The 26574-nt window shown below is 40.4% G+C and overlaps 1 protein-coding gene across 1 annotated transcript in view; it reads right to left on the minus strand.

Annotated features, from left to right (window-relative positions):
* jph3b (junctophilin 3b) overlaps nucleotides 1-26574 on the minus strand; it is a 62662-nt gene that overhangs the window by 4713 nt on the left and 31375 nt on the right. Inside the window, exons 4-5 of the mRNA XM_006797421.3 lie at nucleotides 17466-17590; nucleotides 13972-14948 (exon numbers count right to left, since the gene is read on the minus strand). Coding sequence (XP_006797484.3) covers nucleotides 13972-14948; nucleotides 17466-17590 — 1102 coding nt within the window. The remainder of the gene's footprint in view (nucleotides 1-13971; nucleotides 14949-17465; nucleotides 17591-26574) is intronic.

A 26574-nucleotide genomic window follows, 5' to 3' on the forward strand; every position in this document is an offset into this window, starting at 1 on the left:
ATATATCTCTATATATATATATATATATATATATATATATAGAGATATATATATCTCTATATATATATATATATCTCTATATATATATCTCTATATATATATATATATATATATATATATATATATATATATATATATCTCTATATATATATATATATCTCTATATATATATATATATCTCTATATATATATATCTCTATATATATATATATATATATATATATATATATATATAGAGATATATATATATATATATAGAGATATATATATATATATAGAGATATATATATAGAGATATATATATATATATAGAGATATATATATATATAGAGATATATATATATATATATATATATATATATAGAGAGATATATATATATATATATATATATATATATATATATATCTCTTGAGGTGATTGTTGTTGTGATTTGACGTTATATAAACAAAACTCAATTGAGCTGAATTTACAGTGGTGCACTTTCACCCATCTCTAAAGCCCTAAACTCACTCCCCAGCAGGATATGGCAAGTTTAGTTCAGCTTCAGCCAATATGACAGAAAGTGTGACTTTGGTCAACAAGAAAATGAGAATTCCTGGCATCAGCTAAAATACTCTAAGGCTTGGTTGAACTGGAAAACCTTTTCTTAACAGTGCAAACCCTTTGGAGGCTATTGTGGAGATCCTGTTTTCATTATTGCCATATTTTTAGTGCTCACACGTGATCGTCTTAAACAAAACAGTATTCATTATTATTCTGTTTATCCATTCATTCATTTTCTTATCTAATTTATTCTTGTTATTTTTGGAAACTGTGTTATTGCACTGCTCACTGCATAACTGCCACTGTCAGATGAATTCTGGTATTTCATCTGTGGCGTTTTACTAGTTTACAAATCCTGTAGTTCTGGGATTTTCAGTACAGATCATCTTGAACACACAGGTGTTAAGTTAAATACAGTGTTGTGACATTTTTGAAAACCTAGTCCTAAATCTCTCCAGGACAACAGAAGGAACTTGGAATATCTCTGCTTTTCACAATAAAAGCCCCTAGTTAGTTACGGTAAGTTACCATATTCGTTAAGGTATGTTGGACTGGCACAGTAAACAACTCCCAGTTAAAGTGAGCTTAGCATACTGACTTAAAATATGCAATACATGTTGGTTTCTTAATTTAAGCATTTCTCTCAAAGACAAAATTTCAATATCAGATCATGGAGCTCTTTAAACAAATGTGAGTATTTTGTTTTTTATACTATTCTGTTTTCCTCTAAAATATATTTAAAAACTGCTGTTAATTTGCTATTTTTATGATGTTGTAATAAAAGTCTTAAAAAAAAATATTTTAAGGTCATTTTTGTATCCATCTCTAAGCTCAGAATATATTGTTTACAGAAGAATAATACACACACATACACCAACTAATACGATATTATTACTTTTCATTCTTGTTATTTGATTTGCAGTGGAGGTGATACTGGAAAACATGACACACAAAATAATATGTCATCTAAAATATCCATCCATTCTTTTCTTCTGTCGTTATCAGGATCACAGGGGGGCTGAACATATCTCAGCTGTCATCAGTGACGGGAATAACGGCGTTACAAGTAACGGCATTACTTTTGTCAGTAACGAGTAATCTAACTAATTGCTATTTCTATTGTTACAACGGCGTTACCGTTACTAACAAGAAAATGCGGTGCGGTCGCGTTACTATTTTTCAACAAACAGATGGTTGAAGCTGTGTTCAGCTTATCGCATCTTATATCAGTTCCACTGAAGTAGCTGTCTACGTAAGTAATCTGGGCGCTACAGCGTTTAGCAGCTGCGCGCGCTCCCGCAGGCAGCAACTTTTTGGCACAACACCTGGAGCTAAGGGGGCAAAACAATCGCATGAGTGCTGCTGTTTGACTGAGGAACACTAAAGTTGTCGTGGTAAGCCAATCACACGACCACTTCAAGATGACAAAGCAACAAGGTGATATATACCAGTTTTTAAATTGTGTCGATAGGCCACGTAAAACCAGAGTCATGATAAACAATATACGCGGCGTTTTTCCTCAATAGTTTCGTCACGTTTACTGTCTAAGGACAGCGCAGCGAGCACTCTCTGCTTATGACCAAAAAACAAGAAACAAAACAAAAAGCAGCCTGTTCGTGTTGATGGAAAAATGTAACATGTCGACCAATCAAAAATTATATGGCAACATGACATTTGGTTGTTTAGGAAGAGGGGGAAGTTTTAGGAGTGACAGCGAGAGAGAGAGAGAGAGAAAGACAGCAGAAAAAGAGAGAGAGCGAGTTTTGAGATGTGAGAAATTTGCGACGTTTAGCGTGTTTGGAGTGTGTAGTTAATGTGTTGTCTTGTGTAGTTAGTGTGTAGTGTTGTGGATAGTTTTGTGTTGTGTGTCAGAACAATGAGGCGACTGCTGAATGAAAACAGGAGGAGTGATACACCTGCTGCTGTCAGGCCTGCAGGTATCAGGCTGTGATGTTTTCCTTTATAGTGGACAGAAATTATTTTTTTTGGAGTGGCACAAATAATTTGTGTGACATCTTATTGAATGCAGAACAGCTGATTGTTATGTAAATAGTTTAAAATGGTTATTTTAAAAAGGGGGGTAAAAGGTAAATAGCTGCAAATAACTTTGTTGTTTGCAAAACTTGCGCATATAATTTTTAAAATTGACAATTTATATTTGCATTTAAATTTATAAAATATGATTCATTAAACATGTTTGTGGTTGTTACAGTAAAAAATCTAACTTTTCCTACTCGGATTTTATGGGTTTTTTTTATCTGATTTTAGATCAATTGTGTTAACACCCGTTCTCACTCCCGAGGCGTAACATGCCGACGTTTTGTCACGTCCCGCGGCGTTCCTAAGGAACGCGAAAGGAGACCTTCGGCGTTCTTATGGTACGCTGCGGGTTATGGGCGAAATCCAGTGCAATGATGCTCCCGCGATAATAGGCGTTCCAGCCCTGTATTCCAGCCCTAAACCTAACCTTATCCCTAGCCCTAACAATAACCTTTTTCCTGAGGTTAACCAGGACTTTAATGATGTTAAATAGCGTGTAGTCCATACGGTTCTCATATTTCCTCATTTTTCCAAGGTCATCATTTGGGAACGTGGTGGGTAGCCGAAAACGTAATATGTTGACGATTTGTCACCTAGCGTAAAATGTTATGGTTTGGGAGTGAAAACGTGTTGCTTAACACAGTATGTCAACATGAAAACATAACTGTAAATTCAGACACGTGAGGTTGTGCTGAAAAGGATGATACCAAACAAGGCAAAGTAAATAGTTTTTAAAGGTAAAATATGGAGGTCAAATCAAAAGTAGTTAAAAATGGCCAATTCTACCCTGGACCCCATGGTTAAAAGTTTTTTTTAAAGTAACGTAATAGTTACTTTTCAAGTAATTAATTACTTTTAGAATCTTGTAACTCAATTACTAACTCAGTTAATTTTTTGAAGAAGTAACTAGTAACTATAATTAATTACTTTTTCAATGTAACTTGCCCAACACTGGCTGTCATAGGGCAAGAGGCCAGTACACCCCGGACAGATCGCCAGTCTGCTGCAGGGCTAATTCACACAGACAGAAAACCATTCACACTCATGGGTAATTTAGAGTCACCAATTAACCTAATGCCACTAACTGCATGTCTTTGGACTGTGGGAGGAAGCTAGAGTTGATGGAGTTAAACCCAAGACCTTCTTGCTTTGAGGCAACAGTGCTAACCATTGCACCCCTGTCCATGTAAAATATGTAACCTAAAATAAATGTCACAGAAAAGAAACTATTTGAAAGGGCCAAGTTGCCTTTTTGACCAGCAGTACTTGAGAAAAGACCAGCAGGAGTGGTGATGCATGTAAAAATCCAAAGATAGCTATTGGGTTTTACTTACATAGCTTCTGTTAACTGTTTTAAGCCTACCAGAAATTGTTGTGATCTCTTTGTTGCCTTGCATTGTGTTACCTGTCTTCTTGTTAAAGACTTTCAATAAACACAAACAGGAAAAAGATCGAAGGAGAAAACTGCACGTGAATATAAATACTCCATTTCTGCCTTTATCGAACAAGGAAGCCTAAATTCTCTGAGAGAGTGAGGTCAGAGGTGAAGCTTGGCTGCACTACAGAAGCCTTGAGCTGGTGTCGCTGTGGTGTCTTGCTCAGTGACACTTCAGCAGATGCTTGCTGACAACCTGGGTCATGTGGGTGAAGGCCAGTCTTTCTGACCACCTGTACGCTGTGGGTAATTTTGTGCAAGTAAAACGAGTATATCCACTGACACCACCACTTTTTGTCTTTTGCAAAATAACGCACTGCACTGGCATTAGCACACACAGAGCGGATTTTTACTCTTAATAAAAGATTTACCGAAAGAGGAGGACCTGCAGAAGACCTATGGTTTTAATTAAGTCTACCTCTGAAATAATTTTAACAATCGCTGCAGTGGGAGAGGGAAAATAGGACTCCGTGAACCTCTACACACACTTATTAAGCTGCATTAGTGCAACACAGTTGTAAATGAATCCGTCCAGAGGCTGCAAACAAGGTTTGTGCTGATCAACACAGCGATAGGCTTATCACAGATCTGTGTCATAAATGATTACCAGACCACAAGTGGATGATTCATCTGATGGCCTGTTTTTTTTTTTGTTTTTTTTAACCTAATTTATTTAAAATTGAGGTCCTTATTTGTGTTATCACACCACTCAATACTAATGACTTCCATATTGACACCCAACTTCTAAGAGCACCCTTTTTAAAAAGTGGGTACTTGATTATATAATAGATTGGCCTTAAGTCTAATTCCTTCATTGGTTCTGGAGAACGTTTATTTGTAACTAGTATTTTCAATTAGTAAAATATATGGAACACACACCACAAACATATATCTTCATCCGCACAATATTGCTAAAATTAGAAATTTCATGCACTAATAATAATAAATAGTCTGTAAAAATGAGTACAAAAGTGGTTTTCTTAACATTTCATATATGAATCACTCGTGACTTTCAGGTCAAAGGAGTCTTTAAGTGGTTGGACTATTCTAGTTTCTAATTATCAGGTTGCTCTAACAGCTCCCTACACAAACCTCAGCTGATCCAAAATGCTGCAGTGAAAAGACTAACGGGTACCCAAAAGAGACAGAGCATATGTATCCCACATTGGGTTCTCTTCATTGGCTCCCTGTTAAATTTAAATCCTTCTCCTAACAAAGAAAGTCTTAAAATTTTAGGCCCATCATGTCTTAAAGATCTCATAGTATCATGTTATCCCAACAGAGGCCTTTGCTCTTACACTACAGACTTTTTTGTACTCTAAGTAGAATGGGAGGCAGAGTTTTCCGCTATTAGATCCCTCTTCTGTGGAACCAGCTCCCGGTTGGGTTTCAGGAGAAAGAAACTCTCTCTAAGCTCAAAATAATACTAGATCAGTTGACCATCAGCCATGTCTTAATTATGCTACTATTGGCTCAGCCTTCTGAGGGACTTCTCATGCTGCACTGAGCATTTCTCTCTGACTCCTAGCATGTTCACATCCCACTTAACTTTTACCTGTGCTCTCCCATAGTTCGTGTTTTCTCCCCTGAACCTGTTCGCTCCCAGAGCCTGGTTTGCTTGGAAGTTTCTTCCTGTTCAAAGGGAGTTTTTCCTTCCAACATAAAGCACATTGACATGACTTTTATTGTGGACTGGTCCAGTATAAATAAAACTGAAGTGAATTGGGACTGAGCTGGATGCTGTGTGCCTCTCAAATGAATAGCTGCACTTTGTGGAAAACACAATTACTTGCTATCATGCTGAGAGTTAGAAGATTGATGCAGCTGTACTACCTGTGCACTGAAAACACCAGCTAGCGTGTCTACATTACAATATGTTTTGGTAGTAAAAATTTAGCATCAGTATGCATGCTGCATTCCAAATTTAGCCTCAATAAAAAAAAAGAAAGAACTGGACTTTTGTTTGAAGTCTTGTTATTTACACCATCACCACCAGCAGCCTGCCTAAACACACTTTAAAACAGGTACAACTCAAATTGTTCATATTTAATTAAACTATTAACAATTATTGACAATTCTTATGGTAATAGTTGCATTGCATTTTTGCGATCTTTGCTCATTTCCAATTCTATTTTGGGGGACCTCATAACTACCTTAATGCAGCTGCTCAAGTCTTCCACAGTCTAAAACAGATGATTTTAGCTCCCTTCCCCCTTCTCTTAAGACAACTTGTTTCTGATTCCCTTCCCCTTGCAAACAAAGGGTCTGAATGGCAGTCGGGTGGAGTTGCAGCTAGAAATGTGTGCTTATGATCATCATATTAGGGACAGAAGCACTTAATGCAGGGCTAAGACTAAAAAACAAACTGCCTGAAAGTGGATATTAAGAGCAGTCTGAAGCCTGAGCGTTTAGTTCACAGGGATAACTTATATGTATCCTGATGTCATTAATTGAATTTTTAGATTTAAGATGAGCATGCGACACAGGACAGAAAATAAAGAAAAGCTTAATAGGTCCATAATTAAGTAGCTTCACTGTTCAATGAAGTTTTCTGAACCACTTGATGTCCAATCATACCTGTCATTCTGTGACTACTATCCTGTTAATATTTACTTTTACGATGCCCAGCCTGAAAAAATGTGTTTTTCAGACCTGTAATATTAACACTGGAGGACACAACAATTAAATTAATGTTTTTAATTAAGAGAGTATTCATATAGCTATAAAAGTCTGCATTAAAGGCACTCGCTTGTTGGTAGACGCAACAAGTCACAATACGACTGTTTCTATCCGTCAAACTGTCCTACACGGCATCAAAGACAGAGGTTCTGATAATTAAAGCAGTGATTCAGTTTTGAGGTGACTTTGAAAAAATCCTTAACACAAGCACGCAACATACGCCCCAAGCTAGTAACCTTGGTGTGCGTTTTGATCCTCATCTGAATTTTGAAGTGCACAGACAAAAAACTGCCTTTTTATCATCTTAAGAAATGCTGCAAAAGCACAGCCATATCTCTCCCACGCAGATACAGAGAGACCTGTTTGTGCTTTTATCACTTACAGGGGTTGACAACTGTACTGTAATGGTTTCTTTTGTGGCCTATACCAAGGAAGATTTGGATGAACTACAGAGAAGCCAAAATGCAGCAGGTGTGCTGACCAGGATTAGCAGGAGAGGACAGATTATTTTCTGTAGTAGATTCGTCTTTTTCTGCTTCTAGTTTACTTTAGTGACTGATTACACGTCTATTTATGCTTTTTATTACACATTCCTGCTAATTCTTCTTTCATCTGTGTCGGGCTTTTCACCTGCTCCTCCACAATCTACAACTAAGACTAATAAAGAAACAGATTTTAGTGTCTGGGATCCTCCAGAGGCAGCTAATCTTAAAGATATTTTCAGCACTTGTCTCAGATGTATCCGCTAATATGCTTTTTATTTTTAAATGTAACTTTAGTTGTTTACTTTTTAGATATCTTCGTCATCGAGTTACTAATGGTTGTTGTAGGACATGGGCCATGGGGATGCAGCTTCATGTAAATATGAGCCTATGGGATGCACAGAGGTTGGCTTCTGTGCTCCATGATGCTGAGTTGATGTTCTTGAGTGACTATTTCAGTCCAGAGTATTCATGTTAGAGCGGACACGGTAAAGAGAAAACATCTTTTTTAAAGTAATTTTATTGTATGCATCTTTCTGTTGCAAACTTGTACGAACGCTTCATGGACGGATGTAAGTGATCAATCGACTGATTGATTTTGAGGGCCTGTGTTTGTGCTGCTGCACATCTGCATGCGGAAGTGGCCCCGGTGTCCATTCCCATGGCGTTCTCGCTGTGTATTTATCTGAGTGTGATAGTATCTGTGCATGCTGTGAACCTGTCTTACACAAATCTCACTTGCTTCTCTGCGGCTGCAAACACACAAACACGCACACAAGCACCCTACCTCCACCCCCCCCCCCCCCCCCTTGTCACTGACACGCGCCCACTGATTGGCGCCGTTGGAGCAAGGCATACGCTGTTCCCTAGCAACAGAGCGCTGGTTAACCAATAGGGGGCCGTCTGTGAGGATGGGGCTAGTTTGCCAGTCTGCTGTTACTAAGGTGCAGAGAGGATTGCTGGGGTTCTGTGTATCTCTATCAGTGTGTGTGTCCATGTGTCTAAGGCTTTGTGTTTGCATGTAGCAGGTAGCAGCACACACTGAACTGATGAGCAACCGGCCTCAGCCACTAAAGCCATCACACGGCTGCAGAAAAATTCTGATTAAAGTGAGCAAGTTGTTTGAGGAGCGAGGAACTGTATTTAGCAGTTTACACACAAGCAAAGTGAGAGTGCGAGAGGGAGAAATGGGGTGCGTCCTTATGTGCTCAGTGAACGTCTGCGGCATACGATGTGTGGTTTTCACTTGCTGATTTTCCTGTTGCTTTCATTAGCTAATGCCGCGACCATATTATCACCCAGGATTAGCGTGGATGGGGCCATCCACCAGCCTAAGTCAAGATGAAGCCAAAAAATTATATTACAGCAGCATAATCCCTCCCTGCTCGCTCACAGTACAAAAAATCTTTCTTTATTTCATAAGGTTAAACCTTGTGCCTCTCCACCCGGATTATCTTAATATGTGGGATAACATTGTGTTATGTCACTGGGGATGGGATGTATCCTCATGACAGTGGGCAACAAATCCTTTTAGTCAAATCAATGTGTGGCAGTGACATGACAGATATGAAAAATGCTCCATTCAGCTGCTGTCCACTGATACTGAAGCCAAATGGAGAATTTCATGCTAGAATTCCGAGTAATAACTTATATTTTATGTAAACAACTTTATATGAAGTCAAATTGTTTAATGTAAAGTGTAATGGGTCACTTATGTTAAACCCAAAGTTGTTCAGTGCCTTTTGGCTTCATACTTACTTGCATAAAACGTGTTTGAGTGTTTCCAGGAAATAAAAGTTTGATAAAATCTCTCTTTACTTGCCCAGCACTAAATTGCAGGCAAAGTTAATGAACAGCTGGTGAACTCAGAGCCACCATTCCACTTTCTTTACGGTTCAGAAACTAGATTCAGTTCAGACTCGAGGACAGTAGAGGGCGCTTGGAAGATAGTCCTCAGTGAATAGAAGTGAAGGGAGCTAAAAGGCTATAAAGACAAATAAGGTATCGAAACAATCTAAAACCAGAATAATGTTTATTTTCTACATGCTTTTTATGAAAAAGACAGATACAATTTCCAGAAAAAATGGTTATTTTTGTAAATATGGCAGGTCCATGAGTCACTAACTTACTACAAGTCCTGTAACTGTAAGAGAACGAGTGTTTCTGACTATATCAGAACTTATCTCGTTACAGTCTCTCATCGCAGAGTTATTAAGACATGCTGTCTGAATGTGTTCATAAAGGCCCTGAACCACAGACTGTACATAAAAGATGGACTTGGGCACTGTGGCATCACTTAAAGCTGCTCTTATGGAGAATATCATCTTGGCTTTTATGCAGCTAGCAGTCATTAACACAAGAAGGTGAAGTGCTACATTATCAGCAAATGCTACACTGGTCAACAAGCATTTTTCTACTTGTGCTTTTACAAATTTTACTTGGTGACCCCAAATCTGACAACTGTTTTTATCTAGCATCAAAAAAAAAAAACCCATCTTTTTTGTTGTTGTTCTGATCTTCTAGTAATTGGATAACTAGGATGACCAGGTAGGAATGCTGATGCGTTTTAGCATTTAAGAGTTACATTTGGTCTCCAGGTTTGGTCTTTGTGGATTCTGAAATTCATGAACTGATGCGTGATGCATAACAAGTTCAAAAGAAAACTGAAGCCAACTACATCAGCAGCATAGGACGGATCCGTGCAGGTTGTCCAGAATTTTCTTGGCAATCACAGAGCAGAGAATTATGCTGAGCTTGTGGATAACATGCTGAAATCATATCAGCTAATGAGTGCCAGACTGTCACTGAAGAGGCAGTTTTTACATTCTCTTGTTGACTTTTTCCCACTAAATCTGGATGACAGCGATGAGCGTGGGGAAAGATTTAATCAAGATACGAAAGTGATAGAAAATTGATATAAGGGAAAATTTAATTTGAGCATGATGGGTGGCTACAAAAATACTCAGTACCTCAAACATCTTTGAGCGCACTGACCACATTTAATTTTGAGCTAAATAGACAGAAACATGCTTTAATGCATCGCTGAATAAAACACCTCAAAACAATTTTGCCAGGAAAATTTCAGCCATAGTGTCAGACATAGGGCTGTTCGATATATCGGATGATGATATAAAAACGTCTATCGTTTCATTTTACGCTATCGTTTGTTTTGTGGTGTCGCAAAATAAACTGTTTACGGCAATATTTTTTCATCGTTTTGATGGTCACTGTAGTGGCTATATTAATTTCTTAAAGTTCTCTCTTTCTCTTATATTTAATATAACCACACTACGGAAGGACAAGCGCCTGTTTTTATGCGTTGTGGTTAGCAACAATGACGGTAACACCATCGCGTGTCCGCTTGTTTATGTTCCACATAAGCTTTTCACAATAAAGCTCAAGATCCTGTTGAGACTTTTCAAAATAAACTGAATCACGTGAAAGAGCAGATTATTTACGGATGAGAATTAAAAAAGAGCCGCCAGGTGCTAAAAAATAAACCTTAGACTCAAACGTTAGAACAGGCTTTTCCCTGCAGCACGCCGTGTAATAAATACTCACAAAGAAAACGGCGGTGTTACAACTTATAAATGGTAAATGGCCTGTATTTATATAGCGCTTTACTAGTCCCTAAGGACCCCAAAGCGCTTTACACATCCAGTCATCCACCCATTCACGCACACATTCACACACTGGTGATGGCAAGCTACATTGTAGCCACAGCCACCCTTATGTCTAAAAATGTATCGTTTCATGCATCGGTTAAAACACGACTCCAGCTACATGACGCGCAGCTGGAAACACTTCCCGCAAGACGAGCTGCCCGAGATTCACAGAATTTACAGAAAATGTTACATTTTTGTGATTTATATCGTTATCGACGATAGAATTCTTATATCGGGATATGAGATTTTGGTCATATCGCACAGCCCTGGTCAGACATATATTATATTGATTAAAATTTCAAAACGCCAATGATGTGTCCTGATGATGATGCGCCAATTATGAAGCGCCTTGAGGCGACTTTTGTTGTGATTTGGCGCTATATAAATAGAATAGAATTGAATTGAATTGATGTGTATCTCAGTAGCATAACATAAAAATAATCTAATTTCAGCAACCTTTAACTTTAGGTTTACATGCATGTGTTCTTAGAAAAATTAAACCCCATACAGTTACCGTAAAGGAAAAATTATCTGCAGAGACTTTATATATAGACACTACATATATTATTTATTTATATTCATTGCTCCAAAATGACCAGAAAAACTGGAAATGCTACTAAACAGGTGGACATCTCCCTCTCCATAATCTTAATTGGTGTGGTTAAGATGGGCATTTTGGTCCCTCACATTTACTCTTTTTTGGGGGAGGTCTCCACTTGATCTGAACAGCCACACTGGAAGGCAGCGTGAAAAGCTGGTTGTCATTAAAGCACTGATGGGGATGTGATGGCATTTAGCCCACATTTTCAGAAAGTCTCACTGGGGAAACACTCATGGTGCTTTTTTGGCTAGTACACACAAAAAGTGGCACAACTAGTTGAGTGATAAATGAAAGAAGAGTAATGTGGCGTACAATACTGCAGATAACGGGTGACACAAACACCTTTAAGGGTGATGACACCCTTAAAGGTTAGTTGCCTGGATCCAGCCACTCTTACTGGATTGTATCACGTCATCTCAACAAGAACAAATTAAGTTGCTGAATTTCATGCAGATGCTACATGATTTAATTACGTTCACCATAGAAACATGGAATTATTTAGTTCAAATTACAAGTTTGGATCTTGTGCATGTAACAACCGCCCAATTTCATTTTTTGAGTCGACTCACGAAATTCACAAGATCACATTAGATGTCAAACCACAGGAAAATCACTGAGGTTACAAGAGGCAGACAACCACACCACGTGTGTGCCGTTACTATTTCTTATGGTTTAACTTGTCAAGGACAACAACATAAAGCATCATCAAGCATAGCTTTCCTACTTTTGTTAAGTCTGTGTTGACAGATTAATGCCATGGTGGTTCGTGCTGTTGCCTCAGAGCAAGAAGATCCTGGGTTCAAATCCACAATGTGGCCAAGTTTGCAGTGGTACTCTGTATACTCTGGTTTCCTCCACAGTTAAAAGTCATGCAGTTGTAAGGGTAACTGGTTATTCTAAATTACCCAAAGGTGTTAAAGTGCAAATGATTGTTTGTCTCTGTATGATAGACTAGCGACCTAGTGTGTACCCTGCCCCTGTTAGCCTATCACTTCCGCAGCCCAGATAAAGATAAGAAGATGGGTGGATTGGAAGTTGCTGTAAATCTGTTGACTTTTTTTGTTGAACATTATTTATATGAATACAACATGTACTACAGACATAAGTTACATTTCATTCATTCAACAAAATTATCGTTGGTGTAACAAAAATATTTTACTAGTTCATGTAACAAGACTGACTTTTGATGTGCCAAAGTGTTTAAACAATATAAGATGAATTTAAATAAATCTAATTAGACTAACGTGGTACAAACACGTTGATTGAACAAAAGTCAAATTAATTGAATGTTAATGTTAATATTATGTTAAACCTACACACATATATCGTGTTGACACAACACAACCAAGATGGATTAATATAACATGATTTGTTTAGATGGAATATAAGTGGCAAGATAAAATTACGTTCATCCAATGAATTATTTTTTTGAGTGCAGCCTTTCCAGATGTTGTGTTTTTTTAAATAGGTTTGTTTAAGTCATGACTTTGTTGAGACAGTGCTGCAGAATCCTTCCGACAGGTTTAAACACAGTATTATATGAAGTTAAGCTTAAGCACATTAAGGCAATTCTCCCAAACAGACGTGGAGGAACTGTTTCCACAGATATATAATTACTGAAACAGGTCTGTATGTTTCTTTCACATGGCCACATCCACAGGAATACGACAGTATTTATTAAGACGGATCCAAACTAGAGGAAAAGTTTGTGTTACCGTTCAGTAAAACAAATCAAACTAATTAAAGAAATTGCTGACTCTGCCAATCTGCTCTGCAGCTGTTTGTTCCTGAGAATAATAAAAATGCTTTCAGCACAAATTTATCAGCACAAAGCGTGATAATAAATGAGAGAGCTCATCACGGTCAATGTGCATCAGGCACAGTATATGACCACAGAAAGCACAGAAACCAGAGTGGTGTACTATTGAGCAAGTTTGGCATAGGCAGGATTTCTGGGAGCTAAGAGGTTTAACTAATCTTAACTGAAGCCCAAATCATACATATTTATAAAACTCTTGCATAAAAGCCCTGTGACAGACTGGTGACCTGTCCAGGGTGTACCCTTCCTCTTACCCCCTGTGCCTGGGAATGGTTCCAGCCCCCCCCCCCCCCCCCCTCCCCTGGATGGATGGATGGATGGATATTGCATATAGCTGCTTGTGTCCTCTCTCATGCAATGCAACCACACACACAGTACCCCAAGAAAACTACTTATTGTTGTTTTCAAGGCAAGGAACATAAGAGTTTTGTGCCATCAGAGGTATTTGTGTTGTAACAGTTTAACTTTCAGGTCTGATTGCAACCTTAAGATTTAAAGCTGAAAAAAATGGTCTGAAGAATCATTAATCTAACATTATAGCGGTCAGTTGTTATATTCCAGTGGCTAGTGAAGCGCAAGTGATGATTTAGACGTTAAGTGCCAGAAATCAACAGCTCTGTGGGGAAAAAAAATCCCTTTTGCCGTTTTAACCTCGTCTTTTAGAGCTGGTAAAGTGTCGGCGTGTAAGAGAATAAGACGGTCTTACCGAATTGCCTTTGCTCTGTGTGAGGCTGTGGTCCTTCTGCGTCGGTGTGATGGGGGAGGATTTCAGAGGGGGGGAGAGGGTGAGGTCCCGGCGCAGAGGCCGTGAGTCCAGCTTCTCCCCCTGTCTGTCCAGCTTGTGCGCTGAGTCCTTTCCCCCTTCCCTCCCCTCTTTCCCTTCCCTTCCCTCCCTCCCATCTCGGTTCTTATGCCTCTGTCGCTGTACGGCGTGTGAACGCCCCTCTCCGTGACCGTGCCTCTCCTCCCCGTGCCCATGGGGCTTGTGGGTGGTTGAGTCTCTGGGCTGTAAAGGCTTCATCTCCATCTCGTAGTTGCTAATTTTCTCCTCGTCCTGCTCCAGCAGCCGGCCTCCCCTGCCGTGCACGCCCCTGTGGCTGGACGTCCAAGAGGCAGATGAGGATGACTCTGTCCACCTGGCCTGTCTGTGATTGGAAGAGCTGTGCTCCCGCGACTTGTGATTAGAGGAGCTGTGTTTGTGTCCGTTGGTCCGGCTAGTGCCTCGCCCACTGACCCCACCTCCTTTGGACAACACTCCCCTTCTTTTGTCTTCACTCCAGTTGTTGGCCCGTGGATACTCCCCCTTCCCTCCTCCACCACCAACACCTTCGCCTCCCACACTGCCTCCCTCCATCAACACCTGAATTTCTGTCTGCTCCCCCACCACACCTTTCTCACCTCTTTCTCCCCCCTCCCTTCCCCTGTCCCCATGGTCCACTGCGCTCTGCCGGTGGAAACGGGCACTCTTGGTGCGTTGCGTCGGCCGGGCAGGTGGCGGCGGGGTGTGGGGTGGCGAAGACGAAGGCGGGCTGAGATCAGGGGTTGCAGCGTCGTTAGAGGGGTCGTCAGAGGCTGCGCTCTTCACATACAGGTCAGGACTGTCGGCCGTACCAGCGCTACTCGACAAACCCTCGCCCTCCACTTCGCTGGACACTTGACGTTTGGGACGCTGCACTTCCATACCTGCAGAAGACATCAGAAAGGCATTCAGGACGAGAAGGAGTTATGAAGGAGTTTTACTTGTTGGAATTACACAATCTGGGTTTCTAAATGATACACCATTATCACTGTAGAAAAAAATAACATAAAACTTATATAAATAAAAAGTAAGGGGCTGTTGTAAAAACATGATGGGGTTCAATCTTACATTTACATAAAATATATCATTGCAATTCCAATTATCACATGCAACTGTTTTAGGCTGGTGAGTAAGTGTGACAACACCCACAGAAAATAATCCCACAGTTTGACAACACTGCATAAAATCTTGTTACATGTGTAAAAATGACTGGGTTAGAGTGGGGGCTGAATTTAACACTGTCAAGAAAACAATCCAATTTTCTTTAGACATTATGTTCGCAGTGTTTTCCCTACTCCATCTGCTTACAGGATTAAAGCCACTGGGCCAGCAGAACTCTCATTTCTCCCACATCACCAAGAAGCCAAAGAGGAAAACATAATGATTAAAGCAAAGATAATTCATTTGATTTAATTAATTTAGCTGTGCATGTGCAATGTGGGGTAGACAGAGCACAGAGCACATAGGAGAGGAGACAGAAGAAGAAGAGGAGGGAAGTCAGCAGACGACTGTAGCATTTATGGTACAGCAACCTCCAGCTGCTCCAGTCAGCATGTTGAAGTATTGTTGGGCAAAATACTGAACCCCAAATTTCCCCGATTCAGTGCATTCATTAGAGTTTCAGTGTACATGTGACAGAGGATAAGTGCTCAAAAGCCCAGAATAAATGAATAAATGTTTGTGTAAAATGTGAAACTTTGGCTTGTAGTAAAAAAGCATTATTAAGTAAGTCTCTGTTTGTGCAGATCTTTGGGATTGTGGGAATTTAACAACACAAAAACACCAAAAAGCTAGCAGTGTGTAGCCCAATCACACAGTATAAGAGATGGTTGTAGGTAGATGTCACCCACTGGTTTGTCAGGCTCCTTTTTGATGACTATTTGGTCAAATGCTGACTGATTAAAAAGCTGGCTTGAACAGAAAAGAGTTGATGTCAAGATCTCTGCGAGCAGTAAAAACTGTACAAAACCTTTTTCAAAAAGCATTTGTGGAATGTGCAAACAATGGTTGCAGTATTTGATAAGTATTTTTTGTAAATTATGACTTATGTTTTCTTTATAGCAGCCCCTAAGTGTCGGGCCAACCAGGACACTACCCCTTCTGACAGTAAATAGCTACAACATGGGCACAGCAACTACGGACAAGCCACGCACAAGCATGCCGGGTTCATGGCTAGTGTATCACATTTGATACATACAGTTTTTGTGAGTTTTTGAGACTTTTACAAAAATAGAAAAATAAATAAATAAATTGCACAATGCATTTTGAAACAATAAATTACAAAAAACATGACGGATGTACCAAATATAATGCAAATCAAAAGTCATATACACAAATTCAAATTAATAAAAAATGTCAGATGGCTCAATAAACATTGAATTTTCACAAAAATGTAAATTTTCTGGCAATTATTTGACGGTTCAGACTTTAAAGGGTCAGGTTTCTCTTCTGCTGAGTAACAGCTGAGGGTCATTTAAATAAAATACATCTTCAATGTCTGACTTTAAAAAATATCACACGGTAAATTGTGAATATTCTAGCTACTCTCCATGTTTTTCTGAAACTGTTACGTAAACAGTGAACAAAGCACAGTAGGGAGTTCTGTGCCTGCTGAAGGACTTGTGCACTGCAGCAGTTTCCCTCCACTCAAAGTCCACTTGATTAACATTAACAAATCAGCTACATGGCGCCAAAGTTGCCTGGCAATGCCTTCCAAATAAAAAAAATATGTCAAGTATAAAAACACACAAAACTCACTAATTTTTTAGAAGTCTGTTTAAAAAAACATTTACAAAAATTAAACTGGGAGGAGAAGAAGTGTAAAGATCCTTCCATAATCGATCTTCTCATCCATTCCACATTTATATCTTTCCATACAGTCCTTTATTTTTTGTCAGAAAGCAGACGAGGCGGCAACAGTAAGGTAGATGATGATTATCAAAACAGGTTATCAAAACAAACATCCTGCAAAATGTCAGCGCTGATGCTTGTTGACAAAGATGCTCTCACAACTCTGTGTGCGTGAGGTTTTTTTTAGCCGTGCGAAGAAGCAGACGAGCGGAATTGACGGCAAAAGAACAATCACTGTCATCTCCGCTCTGTGTGTGTGTGTACAGCGCACGGCATGAAGTCATTGTGGGCGTGTGTGTCACGCTGCATGTTGGACTGTGTTGGCTACCTGCAGCGTTCTACAGGTATGAGCGACAGTGGCAGAACCGCGAAGCTGGAGGGTGGTTGGCGTTGACCTTTACCACACACACAGCTCTTGATGTGTTTTGTGTGTTCGGGGTATATGCTTACGTATTGCTGCCTGCTCGGCTTGGTTTCTGGATCTCTATAGAGACGGATATGAACATGTGCTATATATAAAATTTTTAATCAGTGCATGTATGGTTGCCCACCATTTCCTGGGTGCTGGAAAGAAGGGGAGAACTGCTTGGCAGTGACCCTCGCGATGCGACTCTCTTCCTGGGCCTTCTGAGCTGCTGCTACCGCCGCCTCAGCTTTACCCTGTGCGTGAGCCGTCCTGAAACACAGAATAGTAAAAATAATAACTTTAATTTATAGCATATTACAAATTTTCTGTTGCTGAGCATTTTGACAGCAGCAACTAAATGAAGCAAACATTTGAAAAAACGCATATGAGGACAGCTAAACCATAGTTAAAGTAAAAGAGGGAGAGAAACTGTTTGGCTGCGGATCCATCAGCCACCAGGCTCAGGAGCCTCAAACAGCTACCAGGCCCAGGATCCACCATCAGCCACCAGACCCAGGATCCGCCATTAGCCACCAGGCCCAGGAGCCTCAAACAGCTACCAGGCCCAGGAGCCACCATCAGCCACCAGGCCCAGGATCCACCATCAGCCACCAGGCCCAGGATCCGCCATTAGCCACCAGGCCCAGGAGCCACCATCAGCCACCAGGCCCAGGAGCCACCATCAGCCACCAGGCCCAGGAGCCACCATCAGCCACCAGGCCCAGGATCCGCCATTAGCCACCAGGCCCAGGAGCCTCAAACAGCTACCAGGCTCAGGAGCCACCATCAGCCACCAGGCCCAGGATCCACCATCAGCCACCAGACCCAGGATCCGCCATTAGCCACCAGGCCCAGGAGCCTCAAACAGCTACCAGGCCCAGGAGCCACCATCAGCCACCAGGCCCAGGATCCCCCAGCAGCCTCTAGGCCCAGGATCCACCATCAGGCATCAACAACTAAACAGGTGTGTTTGCATCTTATTTGAGCCGCCTACAAAATGCCACCAAAGAAAGGCACAGTCTCCGAGGATGAGATGGAGGAGATTAAGAAATCTCTAAAATTACATTACATGTTTGGGAACTGTATTTAAAAAGAAATCAGGAATGTTTTTCTCTCTAAATATAGTAACTGACTCAGCCCTGACTGTAACCATTGTTCCCTTTACTACATTCTGGTGTATATGGTGCTAAGCGGTCAGAGATAAAGCTAAGTGAAAGATCATGAAAACCCTTTAAAGTCAGTCAATAAAATCTTAAAATCTATTTTAAAACATACCAGTTTAAAATAAATGCATACAGCACAAAAGGCCAACTTTAACTTTAATCTTTAAGGGAGACCTATTCTGCTCATTTCCAGTTTCACGTTTTCATGCTTGGACAATACTAGAGCACATTTGCATGAACTATAGCTCAAAATTTCAGTTTAATTCAGTTCTATTTTTATATAGCACCAAATCACAACAGCAGTCACCTCAAGGTACTTTATATTGGACGGTAAAGACTCTACAACAATACAGTGAAACCCCAACAATCAAACCACCTCCTTTGAACAAGCACTTGGTGACAGCGGGAAGGAAAAACTCCCTTTCAGCAGGAAGAAAGCTCAGACAGAACCAGGCTCAGGGAGGAATGGCCATCTGCCACAACCGGTTGGGGGTTAGGGGAGAGAGACAGGACAAAAAAACACACACTGAGGAAATCGAGCCACAAAAATAATCCTTGATCGTCTGGTGCATCTCCTCAGTTCATCCACTAGCTGGAATAAACAATTTTGCCTCCTTTCCCCTTTCTTCTAGTAACCATATTATGATTGGGGACCATTGCAAGAAGAAGGTTTGACCAGAGAGTGGGTGGGGCTTTTGCACTTATGGCTTCAACTGTGCGTACAAGTAGACACAGTTGAGGCTATAATTCTTTTATTTTTATAAAAAGTTTGTAGAACACTGTAACGTAGGAGTTTTTAGCTATATATGTCTAAAAATAGGGAATATAATGCTTTTAAGAACAAACAGTGCAGTACATTAGAGGGAGATAAGGAAAAGAATAGAATAAAAGAAAAACCACTGTCCAAAAATACTGTAATTTAAAAAAAGTCATTAGAAACTGACCTTTCGAACAATAAAAGTGCCAACAATGCTCCACAGTGTTTCAGTTTTTCACTGATACAGGGGTATTTGTGGCTGAGCCCCGGCTTATTCACACAGCACCTACAGAACACACCGACTTTGCTCCATTAATTAGATCCCGGTGTTTGTAGCCCAAGGGGTGATGTCGTACTGTAGTAGCTTGAACACTTGCATAGTTAAAAGGAAGGTTAAAATCTGTCCATTGTCACAATTATTCTAAACACGGACTCCCTTTAATAGATTTCTTTTATATAAACATTGCTAAGTATCTAGCTCATTATATAAAAAGCGAAGACACTCTGAGCAACCTTTTTTGACTGACTGTTTCTCAAACTAGCAGAAAAAGCCAACAGCAGTCATATTGGGCATCACAGCATCACGGCACATTTTTACTGATTCTGTACCTTCCTGGAAATCTAATGGAGGGATTTACACCACTCTTCCAAAATACAGAACTTCATTTAGTGCTTTAAATGGCAGAAAGCGCTGTCTGACACGCAGGTCCAAAACCTACTATAACTATTTGAGTGGTTTGAAATCTGATAACTAAGGAAGTCACAGCATAAGACTGAAACGTTTTTCATATTCAACAAACCATTCAGTAAGGCCTTGCCCTCTGTAGTCACAGTGCTTCTGCTACTTTGACATATCGTGCATTAAAAGAAATGCTCTTCTGCATACCTTGGCTGTATGGGTATGTTCCCTCAGAGAAAGGGGGGTTCTCTGGGTTTCCAAGGCAACAAATGTTCATATTAAACATGGATAAAGTTTAGAAAGTGAGGTCAGTGTATGTACAAGTATCTCTCTGAGCCAAATATTCAGTTCCAGGCAGTTTATTTTCCTACTGTTGGCATCAGCTATAACCACAGAAGCTCCACCCACCTGCTATTAAAACATTTTGCTTTGCAGGGGCTGCCAATCAGAAGAAAGCAGGCTTAAAGGCTGCGCTTTAAAGAAGAGAAGCTAAAACGATTAATTTTAGAGAGTGAATGAACTGAAGTGCTGCAGTATAAGACAATCAAGGATTGTTTTTTGAGATGTGAATCATGCACAGCACCTCTAGTAAAGTCCAAGAATTGAATAAATAAATAAATAAACTGAGGTGTAAATGAGCATAATAGAGCGTCTCAGAGCCAAGCAGGTGATTTTTGTCATTTTTACTCTGTGCAGAAATGATGTCTAAGTAGGAGAAAATTGATGAATGCCAAAAAAAAAAAAAAATGGAGAAAAGGTCATAATGCTTTGGTTGTATAATAATAATTTTCCTGTCGTTATGGAAGCTTGAATAACACACCTACATCAATCACATCACTGCTGTGCCCATATAAAGCATTTATTCTGGGGTATTCTTATTAACAGAACGGGCATCATTCATCCTGTGTTTATATGGAATCTCTTTCATAAAAGACACCTGAGCCAGAAGGTGACAAACACGCGCAGGCATCAGCATATTACATGATACCTCAAACAGAAGCTGCTGAGGGACAATTACTACAGAGCCACAATATGATGAGATAGCATGCATTCATCTGTTTACAGGCGCTGTAATCTTCTGCTTGAAAATGTGTTTACTATCACAAAATAATTCATCTCACTGCCTCTCAGGCTGTCAGGCTTTTCACATCCCCTTCATCTCACTAACAGCTTCTTTTTCAGTCTCCTTTTTAAAACCACTCTCTCACTCTTTCTGTTATTTCTCATTTTTCTTTTTGCCTCTCTCTAATTGCCCCTGCCTTCTTTATAACAAACCCCTTTTCATGTACCTCTTGTCCCACCCTCTTTTCTTTCTCGCTGGTAATATCAAATAGATCTTTTCTCTCAATTACAACCCTCCTCTCCCCATCATCTCTCTATTTCCATTCACCTATCTTCCCCTGTCTATCCAAGGGCTCTCCACTGGTCTACAAAAGCCTCTCCATCCGTCCCTTTTCCCTCTCTGGGCAGTAACAGTCTTGATGCAGTGTTGCATGTCGATGGCTATTGATTTTTTCTTCTCGGCCTCTCTGGTTCTCTTTTCCCCTCTGTGGACTCTCTGCCAGCATCCACTGTGTCAGGCTCACAGCATACACAACACCACCATGTGAGTGCACGCCTCCTGGTTGTAAGGGAGGTGAGGTATAAAGAAAGGGAAAAGACTGTTTCCTTAATTTACACAGCATAATCAAGGATAGTGCTTTTTTAATACATAAAAAAATCTTCATGTGGTTTAAATGTCACGAACACACAAACCCACTCTTAAAAAAGTCTCTCTGTCTAATTCTGTGTCATCTTTTCCTCCACAACTTCCTGTCCTGCTCCCGTCTTCCCAGGGAACAACCTGTTTCTGGATGAATCAACTGCCTGGAGAGAAAGGAGCTGCCTGTTCAAAGAGGGCTCGATTATACAACACAGCATCCTGTCCAAGAGGAGACGGGAAAAAAAGAGCTACAGATGGAGGGCAGGAAGAGGAGAGGAAAGGAAGCAGAGCTGGAGGGAGGTGATGAGGAGGAGGGAAGGAGGACAAAGGACAGGTACAGTGTGAGGATGGAGAGTGAAGAAGATTGGTGTAAGACTGAAAGAAAGATTGAGTTAAAAGACGTTATATATTCGACGTTACCAAATCACTGTCGGGTTAATTGTGGGAAGGAGGATAACCAGTGGTATCCTATTCATGGCAGGAGTGGACAGGAAGAAACAGGCTAGCACTGTTGCTGCTATATTTTTATGCAGGCCTGGATTTTAGGACTATCATAGTCGTATCATATTCAAAGCTCAGTTAAGAAAATAGGATAATATATATAATAGAAAATATATATAATAGGAAATATAGGATACCAAAGGTTTTGTTGTGCTGTTGGGAAATGTAGCTGACCGCAGTTCCAGATTTCAAAGTAAAATTTGAGATATCAAAATAAAAGGATGACCAAAATGAGCAAGTCGGACAATCATTCACACTCCCATTCATACCTGTGGCCCATTCAGAATTGTCAGTTAACCCAATCCATGCATGTCTTTGGACTGTAGGTGGAAGCTGTCTGCACAAGAACAGGGAGAACATGCAAACACCACATAAAAAAATAAATACAATGAAAAATAATTAGGGGCAGCTTTCCGTAAACTTGTAGGATGTGTAAATGTGAGTGTGAATAGCTTTCTGTCTCTGTGTGTTAACCCTATAATAGACTGGTGATCTGTTCAGGGTGTACTCTGCCTTCCACTCCACCCTGTAGGCCTGAATTGGATAAGTGGAATAAAATGGATGAACAATGTGTTAATAAAACACAGCAACAACAAAACTGACAATAACTCTGCTGAGAAAGCAAGGAAAACTGTGCTCACGTGTTAGTGACAATCACAACAGAGGCCAGCCTGAAAGCTTATCCTCATATATCACCTATTCAACATCATACTATAAGACTTCAGATTAGCATTTGAGACAATAAATTAATCAAGAAAGTTTTTACTGAGGTCACATATTGCATGAGAAGTAGATATATTTCCTAATACACGTCTATATAAATAAACTTCTTGCTGCAGCCGGAGGAGTCGCCCCCTGCTGGTGTTAAAAAAGAACAAATTTTAAAGCCATTTCAGCGTTGGCTTCACTTTGTAAACGTGGACCTGTCTAAACCTGTCTACATTCATCATTTGTATACAGTCTAACCGGTGGCCTGACTTAATGCCAGACAGCAAATCTTTTGGTTTGGGGCTGGAACAAAAAAGCAAGTTTCTCAAAACGTATGATGGCTACTACAGATACAGTATCTGCACCACAGAGGTTATGTAGAGCACCTGCTGTGCACAGTAGTGTTAAAATAGATCCCTAAAAGAAAGAAATAAGGCTTAATAAAATATTGTATATTAATACAATCCCCACCCCCACATCTAACTTACATCTCGGAGACACCGTCTAAATGTTCCTTGACTGACGCCACACTTTGAGAAAGCCGCATTGATGCTTAAAACGTGACACATTCAGAGGACACTAAATGAGCAGTGATATCAAGGCCAAAAGGACGGGCGAAATAATAGGACAGGGGACATGAGGAGAATGAAAACAGAGCGATGTAGGAGATACGGAGGAAGACAACAAAGTGCAATGAGATGAGGTTGGGAAAGAGACAGGAAGAGAAAGTCTAATCCGGGGCTCACGCTCTAAGCTCCTCCATCATCTCTGTCATCGCTCTGAACCAGTTGATGATGATGAGGATGATTCATATCTCACAAAGCTTTCCGGTTTGCATCACTGCTAATAGTGTATGTGTGTGTGTGTCTGTATTACTCATGTTGTGGGGATATAAATCTGTCTAAACAGTGCCGGGACTCCAACAAAAACAAGCCCCCATAAGGTAAATCTGTCAATTTCAGCATGGACACTTCCGCTGTGTCTCAGTTGGGATATTTCTGTTCCTAAACTTCCACGTATGGAGGCCAATCCATAACTGTTAGTGTTCCACTGTGGGGGGGTTTTCTATCCAGGCATGCTTTTACGGCATTGGGATTTCCACACTTTGCACAGAAGATGTCAACTTGTCTGCAAATGCTTGCTAGCTACTAGCTGAGCTGGAGTAAAACAGCTTTAAAAGCTTTAAAACAAGCCAACCAGAAACAGACACCAGTGGTTTCCAGGGGGTCACTCGTCTCTAGGCCTGTGTGACTGTTTCAAAGCAGCTCTTATCAGCCTTCAGCAACGACTTGCCAGCTGGTCAGGAAATGCGCATTATTCCCTTGTGACTGGTGCTTCCCGAGTAGTCACAGGCAGTGTCTAGGCCTTATTTATTTGACTCTATATTGTCACACATCCAAATTGGTAAAGAGAGGCTAAATCTATCTGTTTTGATTTTATATACTGTTTTGTTTGTTTGTTTGTTTGCTTGTTTTAATCAATTTTAAATCATGCTTTTTATTTGTTTTTGTTTCTAATGTCTCTGTAAAGAACTTTGAATCACCTTGTTGTTGAATTGTGCTATACAAATAAACTTGCCTTGCCTTGCCTTGCCTAAACTCATGCGGTTAGCTGTCGTGTGACTGCAAAGCCCCAGTACTTGTTCATATAATCATGCTCACAATAGTAAGTGTAAATACTGGAGTACACAGTATGAAATACAGCTTATGGATTAAAGTTAGAATAAATCACCGGCAAATGAATGTAAGTCAGTGTAACGCCCTGTGAAGTGAGAGAAACTCAATGTGTGTGTGTGTGTGTGTGTGCCTCTGTGCTGAACTTTAGGCTTACCAATGAAACGAGGTCACAGAACTTCAGCGACTGGAGTCCTGTGACACAGTGAGTCACTGGTGTGTTTATCTGGTACTGACTAATCACAGGTAGCCTGATGAGAAATCAGTTACATCAGCACATGTGACAGCAGTAATCAGGGCACATGAGCTTGGTATCGCACAATCGCACACACACACTCACACATATAAACAAATCTGGGATTTACTGTAACATCAGGCACGTGGACAGCTGACCCTGAATTTCTACCAGCTGTTGGATTCTCTTCAGGAGATAAACCCGACCCCTGACCTCACTGCTTGCTGCCCTGCCTTTAGGAACAAGTAGGATGTACATTCAAACTCAGCCTATGGACAATTTTAGAAGCACATACACACAGCAAGAAATCGACGAAAAAAGGCCACAAATCCTCACACATTGTGCTTTCATTTTGCTCAAAGAGAACTGCAGCAATTATCCTGTGACTGTTTCACCTCTCAGGGTTTCTCCTGGTGTTCCACAAGGAAATACCCTGCTGTTCTGTTCTGGGACGCACACACACACATACAGAGAGGCTGTTCTGTGCTGTGCTACATTGCTGCCCAAATCTGGGTTAGACATTTCTATGTGTGTGTGTGTGTGTGTAGGAGAGCGGAGAGCTAGGCCAGTCTAAAACTGTACGTACAGTTAGGTTATTCTGGGCAAGTAAAGGTGTGCCGTTATCCTAAATCAGCAACCTGCTCTGAGCAAATATTTAAAGCATCACCACGTTGTTACTCATCAAATTAGTAAAATCTGCATGTTACCTCAGCAATATGCCGACAACTTCATGCTCCAGTTTCAGAACCTTGATGTTAAATGATGAAAAACAAGCCAAAATAAACGTACTATACTAATAAATTGGACTTTACCATTTTGTTTCCACAGAAACAACATTAAATGCTTAACACATCCTGAATTAGGTTGGAGCATTCACTAACAACGCAATCAATTGACATCATGATCTTTTAATGACCCAACTCAGGATGATATGTTTACAAATCCATGCTTTCAGAGGGGTTTATTGTCATATTGTTGCCCCTTAATGCCCTTGAGCTGGCACATCTTGCCCACAGCTTTGACAACGAATCAGCAAACCAAAGAACCCCCCACCCCCCACCCCCACCCCCACCCCCAGGTTTCGACCCCACAGTTTTGCACCTATGTGCCAGTTATGTGTGAATAAGTGATTTTAAAATGCCTTACTTGTATAAGCTTCTACATGTTTACTAGAAAATGGTTCTTTCATACACATGTTTACCTCTCTGTGTAATTTCCTGGGCTAAACATAACCAAACTGTGAGTAAGAATGAAAGTAATCAGAAAGCTAAAAGGTAAAAAACTGGTTCCAGATGAGTCTGGGATTTCAGGTGTGTTTGTGCCAACACTGCCCTTCCTATTGTGGACTGTGGGCTTTGTAACAGCGGAAACACTCAATCACGCTAGAGTAAAAATAGAACAACAACCTCCTTATGACTAGGAAAAATCAGTTGTTGCCCAGTGATTGCATTGGATTTATTTTGCAGTCCAATTACAAGAATTTGCATCAACTGTTTTTGATCTCAAGGCAGTCAAACAGTCCTTCGACTCAGAATGACTGCTTGACTCAACTGATTATACTCTCATTACACTCCTATATTCATTTATATATACTTTCCCCCATGATCCCTATCTGGTCATAGCACATAGCTGCCCCTCGCTGAGCTTGGTTCTGCCAGCGGTTTCTCTGAGTTTTTCCTTCCCACTGTTGCCAAGTGCTTACTCAAAGGGGGTGGTTTGATTGTTGGAGTGTTCTCTCTGCTATTGTAGCTGTAGAGGTTACTCCTGTTGTGATTTGGTGGCAGATACATAAATTAAAATGAATTAAATTGAATATAAAGTGCCAGTGCCATTTTG

Source organism: Neolamprologus brichardi, chromosome 7, assembly GCF_056152115.1.
Source record: "Neolamprologus brichardi isolate AB-2024 chromosome 7, ASM5615211v1, whole genome shotgun sequence".
NCBI classification, from domain to species: Eukaryota; Metazoa; Chordata; class Actinopteri; order Cichliformes; family Cichlidae; genus Neolamprologus; species Neolamprologus brichardi.